Source organism: Oryzias melastigma, linkage group LG3, assembly GCF_002922805.2.
Source record: "Oryzias melastigma strain HK-1 linkage group LG3, ASM292280v2, whole genome shotgun sequence".
Taxonomy (NCBI): Eukaryota; Metazoa; Chordata; class Actinopteri; order Beloniformes; family Adrianichthyidae; genus Oryzias; species Oryzias melastigma.
Window position 1 is genome coordinate 24,481,526 of NC_050514.1, and position 5,366 is coordinate 24,486,891.

General features: G+C 36.7%; 1 protein-coding gene across 4 annotated transcripts in view; it reads left to right on the forward strand.

Moving 5' to 3' along the window:
• Positions 1-5,366, forward strand: part of LOC112160546 (protein unc-13 homolog C) — a gene marked incomplete in the record, with an annotated part of 136,537 nt that overhangs the window by 25,607 nt on the left and 105,564 nt on the right. For all 4 annotated transcript variants that reach the window (XM_024295164.2, XM_036211111.1, XM_036211113.1 and 1 more), the window contains 3 exon segments: positions 1,750-1,828; positions 3,858-3,863; positions 5,331-5,366. In XM_024295164.2, the coding sequence (XP_024150932.1) occupies positions 1,750-1,828; positions 3,858-3,863; positions 5,331-5,366 (121 nt within the window).

A 5,366-nucleotide genomic window follows, 5' to 3' on the forward strand; every position in this document is an offset into this window, starting at 1 on the left:
TCTTTGGCTTTAAAACAAACAAACACACTAGCCCTGGATCATCTGTTCATTACCAGCTGTGAAAACAGATGCTGCCACAGCCTTTTGAACCCGATTGGAAATCAATCTTGTCCTAATACTAATAACCAACCTGTGGCCTAAGCTGGTAAAATGTTTTTATTATTAAATATTATGTTGAGGAATGGTTTGCACAAACATGCTGTAGACCAGGGGTGTCAAGCTCAATCGCACAGGGAGGCAAAACCTAAAACACATCTTAGGTCGCAGGTCGAAAAAGATAAACATTTATTCAACACACAAAAGCTACATTTTTAAAACTTTAAAAATGTAACTTTTTAACATAAATATGAGTAAAAACAGGCAGAAATCTTATTCCAGAATAAATCAACTTAAACCTTAAATAACTTTTAATATTTAGTCAAAATGATACAAGTTAGTAAAAAATAAAAGTTAAAGAAAAAAAAAAACACTAAAATTTCCTTACTTTCATGTCATTTTATATCAAAATTTATACTTAAAAATATCCCAAAATATTTAATAAACTATATCCTGTTAAAATTGAACAAATATGAACATTTTGTCGAGCAAAAATAACAAAGCATTAAAATAAAAATTAAATTTGTGCTTTTTAGAAAAAAAAAACAATTTAAATCATTTTGTTTTCTTTGCTTTTTGTTTTGTTGTCTGGCTGTTTAACTCTGTTTTTCCCTTTGTTATTTTATCTTGTAAAGTTTATTTCTTTGTGCACCATAGAGGGGGAGAGAGGATGATGATATCCTTGTAGTTCATTATATCTGATCTCTCAGCCTCCATAATTGCAATGTTGCTTCAACATGTTACCAGTGCAAGAAAACATCAGGCCGTTAATAACAATAATATAAAATGATCTGGCGGGCCGGATATAATTTAACCTGGGCCTTGACTTTGACACGTGCTATAGACTCAATCCCTAAAAGAATAACCACCTGCATCACAAATACTTTTGATTTTTATTCTCAAAACTGTTGAGTATATTTGAAAATCCTCAATTTTTCTCTTCTTGAAACCTTCCTCATGGTGAACTTTTAAAGGAACACCGATAAGTAAAAATGGCAGCTATGTTACCAGCTGTTGTTGTGTCATATGAGAGAAAACAGCCATAATCCTGTTTAGCCTCTGGTACCTCAACATATGCCATGACTACAGAGATTATATGTAAGAGCAGGTCTTAGGAATAAGGCCAGGGCCTGTTTAGCTTGTCACTTTGTGTATTTTTAGGTTCAAACCAGTGATGTTGCTAAGAGAGCAGACAGAAAAGGTTGAGGAGCTTTATCTGTGTGGAAGCAATGGGGACTTGATGTCAGGCTGAGGTCATTAAAGAAGCTTTGAGTGATAGTTGAGGTGACGCCAGGGAGAGTAGAACTGCTTTATCTTTGTGGTAAAGCAGAGAAGGGAATTGCGGTTACAAAGAGGTCTAATGAAGCAAACACTAAAAAAAAAAAAAAAATGCAGCTGAAGTGTGGTGCAGACTGAGAAAAACTTACCTTAAAGTGACCAGTTGTTGAAGCATCAATGGGCCTCCCGTCCTTCAGCCGTAGGAAGTCTGCACCATGCGAGGTAAGGGGGTAAGACACTTTCACAAGGAGGCATGATCCACAGTGTTTGCTGGCTGTGTAAATCAAGCCCCCCCCCCCTTTCACTGTTGTAATGTCTGCCCCAGCATGGCATTATTATGATATTAATACACTCTAAATCTGTCTGCTTCTTCAGGGCTGGCAGCATTCTTTATGGTATTGACAGCATGCCAGATTTACGCCGCAAGAGGACAGTGCCTTTTGTCCGAGACCTGGTGAGTCATCTGCTTCAACAAGGTTATGTGTGATTTATGTTAAATCTATCGGACTGACCCCATGTTGTACATCTATGGTGGAATCTTGAGGGTGGACCCCTAAAGTTAACTGGTGACAGTTCGTTCATTTCTTCTGAAAACAGGCAGCTAATTGCGCAATAAAGCAAACACAAATAAATATTTTATTTAGATGCTTTGGTAGTTCTAGTCATTTAACTGTTTTATTTTAGAGAGCGTATTCAATAATTCCTCTCACAGTTAGATTTACTGCAACATAATGTGTTGAAAAATATCCCACAGAGAGGCCTGTTGTGGCGAAGTCCTCTGTAGCGCTGTGCCACATGGTCAGTCTTTCTCACAGACAACACAGTGTCGCAATGCCAGGAATATATTCCTATTTGTTTATGCTCTACGTGTTTGTCTGTTATGTGTAACACATTATGTCTGTCTTGTGTTTATTTGTTTTCATCTTCATGTATTTTAGCTTGATCAATTCAAACCTCTATTTTGGTTAAATATTAAAAAAAATCCAACTCTGACATTCTCTATTATAGATTGTACTACTTATGCAGATGCTGATGAATGTTTGTCACTATGAACAAAAAGAGTTGATGCTGTATTTGTCCATATCTCCCATTAAATTAATAACCAACAATGTCTTGGTAAGTATGTATTGACGATTTTTAATTATATTTTTTCTTGGATTTTGCGTGTATATTTGCCATTTCTACATGGACCCATAATAGCTATGGGTAATATTTTTCCGTGAGTTGTCAGATTTCACCCTCGCTGATGCTCGCCGGTGGCCCTTCCTTTTTTTGTGGCGCGGCAGGTGCAGACAAAAGCAAAAAAAACAAAGCAAAAATGTCCGTATTCGACTTGAAATGTTGACAACTCAACCCAAAAATATATCTGAGACTTCATTGACTTCTGATTTAACTGTGTGAGGCTCTTAAATCATGTAAAAGTGACACTGAGCAAGCCTTTTACACATGGGATGAAGTCTGTAGTCAGCAAACAAATTGGTCCCCTCTCATGCCTCTCCTTTGTCAATGTCCTCCATGTGCTGTGCGATTGCTTCAGGGCAGCAGCAGCCTTTGATTGGAATGGACAGCAGGGTTCCCCCAACTTTATGGCGGGATGAAAAAAAATAAGAACAAGCAAAAATCTAGATGATCGATTCCAAGAGCGCTGATAAATAACCTCTGGATGCAGGGTCTTATTGTATTGCCCGCAGCAACCTCAGCAGTGCTGGTGCATGTTGATAAACTTACATCAACACTCACGGTTCATGTAGAGGTCACGTTCCCTCCTACATTTTCCATGGCTTCCATGGATCTTTACCATAGCTGGGCTGCACGGACAGGAGGGTCGTGGTAAAGACTGATCCAATATTGTCAGCTGTCCATGTCTGCATTCCTTTGTTCCGTAATTACCCTCAGTCTGGGATTTTTTTAATCTCTGCTTACCTCAACTCAGTCAATTTTAAAATAATCGATAATTTACGTATGTGTGTGTTTCACTGTCATGTTTGTGAGAGTCCTTTGTGTGGGAGTACAGGTTCACGTGCGAGTAAGTTTTTACTCTCTGGACAGACGTGTGTGTGTGTGTCCTTTGTGCAAACAGCTGGCTTCACCCATACATGGACGTGTGTGTCTTGTGTTTCTCTGTTTGTGTCAAACTAACGTGCAGAGCAGACAGCAGAAAATATGATTAAGGCTTTCATCCAACAGAACTGAAAAAAAGAAATGCCAAGCATGACTGCAGTTAAGTTACCTCCAGTGCATGAGTGACTAAAGAATCATGCAGCAGCTTTACAATCTCTCTTAATGCATAGCTGAGGCGTTGCAGAGCTCTATGCCCAAACCAGCAGTCCTGCATGGCAATCTAGACACTTTTGCGCTCAGTATGGACAATAAATTCTATTCATCTGCTGTTTGTGCTTTAAAACATTTACATGCCCGCTCCTCGTCTGATTCACTTTCTCTTTTTCTTTAAATTTCTATTCATGAACTCGTGGAAACCATAGGCCTTGGTAAGTTACCCTTTTTGTGAACCAACTTTGAATTTATGTGTGTATTTGTATCAGCCTAATTGATATTTTCACCAAAATGTCAGCATCTAATTCACTCTGAACATAAATATGTAAAGAAAAATAAAATAAATAAAAATAATGAAGAGAGGAAACCTTTTCCACTATATCTTTACATCTCTGTATGACCGTAGATCTAGAGTCAACCGCTCTGCTTCCCTGAAATGGGTCTAAGGCTGTAAAACATTTGATAAATGTGGCTTTTTCTCAGATTTTGATGGCCGCCAGCAGAGTTTACGGTCCCCTTAACCATACAGAAATGATTGCATGTCTGGTCTGTCTGAAAAAATGTGGGTCTCAGTTGGTTTGCTAGTGAACCCTGGTGCTGTTCACTACCCTGTAGATGCTGATAGATTTTTAATAAAAGCTGAAAAAATGGGCCAGATTTCCAAATAGTTAAAATTTGAGTATTTTTCTTTAGAAAAGAATGAAAAATTGTCTTATAGTCAGGGTTTTAGTGTTAAGGGTGATGCAGGTGCTCATTTAAATACTGTGTTGAAAAGTTTATTCACTTTTTCACATAACCAATTCTTACTCAATTTATTAGAAACAAATTGTCTTATGCCAAATTTTATACCAAAAAAGGTACACAAGCATAATCAATATAAATAAAGTTTAGCATAAATTACAAAAGGCGTTTATACAAATATACACCTTGTGTGTCAGAAGATCAATAACCCCCTGTTGTAACAGTAAAATCTGTCTAACACAAGAGGCTCTCAGCTCATATCTGTTTGCTCAGCTATTGATCAGGAAGAGTAAAGAAAAAAAAAAAAAAACAGTTGTATTGATGCTGTTCTTGTGGTTTGATCTGCTCTCAAAAGTGCAGTGTGAAATCAAAATATACCTAATATGATTAATTTATTATTCACTTTGTGAAAGCCTGTATATCTTCCCACAAATGTGGATACATACATGTTCAAGTGATCCAAGTGATATAAATTGACACAAAAAAACTTTTTAAAGCCTATTTAATTTTTTAATGGAATTTAATTTCAAAAGCATGTAATTCCAGCATATGTTAGAAACTTCACACTTAAGATGCATTTAAAAGACTGCCACAAAAAAGTGTCTCATTATGCAATTTAAGCAAAAAGAGCAAAAATAGCTAAAAGGAGGCAGGAGGTCCAGACTTTGACCTCCATTAAAGTATTAACTTTTATTCAGATCTTTTTTTTATGAATAGAGTAATAGTAATGTTTTAGTTCAATGTTTATTAAATCACTTTTTAAAATGTTCTTTTTATAATTTCTTCACATGACTCTAGGTATACATTTTTTTTTGGAAATGTCAACCCAAATGTGTGAAGACCAAATCTGCCAACACAGATTAACAATCCAGTCATTCAAAAAAAGTGTAAACTGTTGAATTAGGTCACTAAGTTTGTGCTGTTTCATTCTCTTCTCTCAGACCCTCGCTGCTCGAAAGGCAGGCATCTCGTTTGCT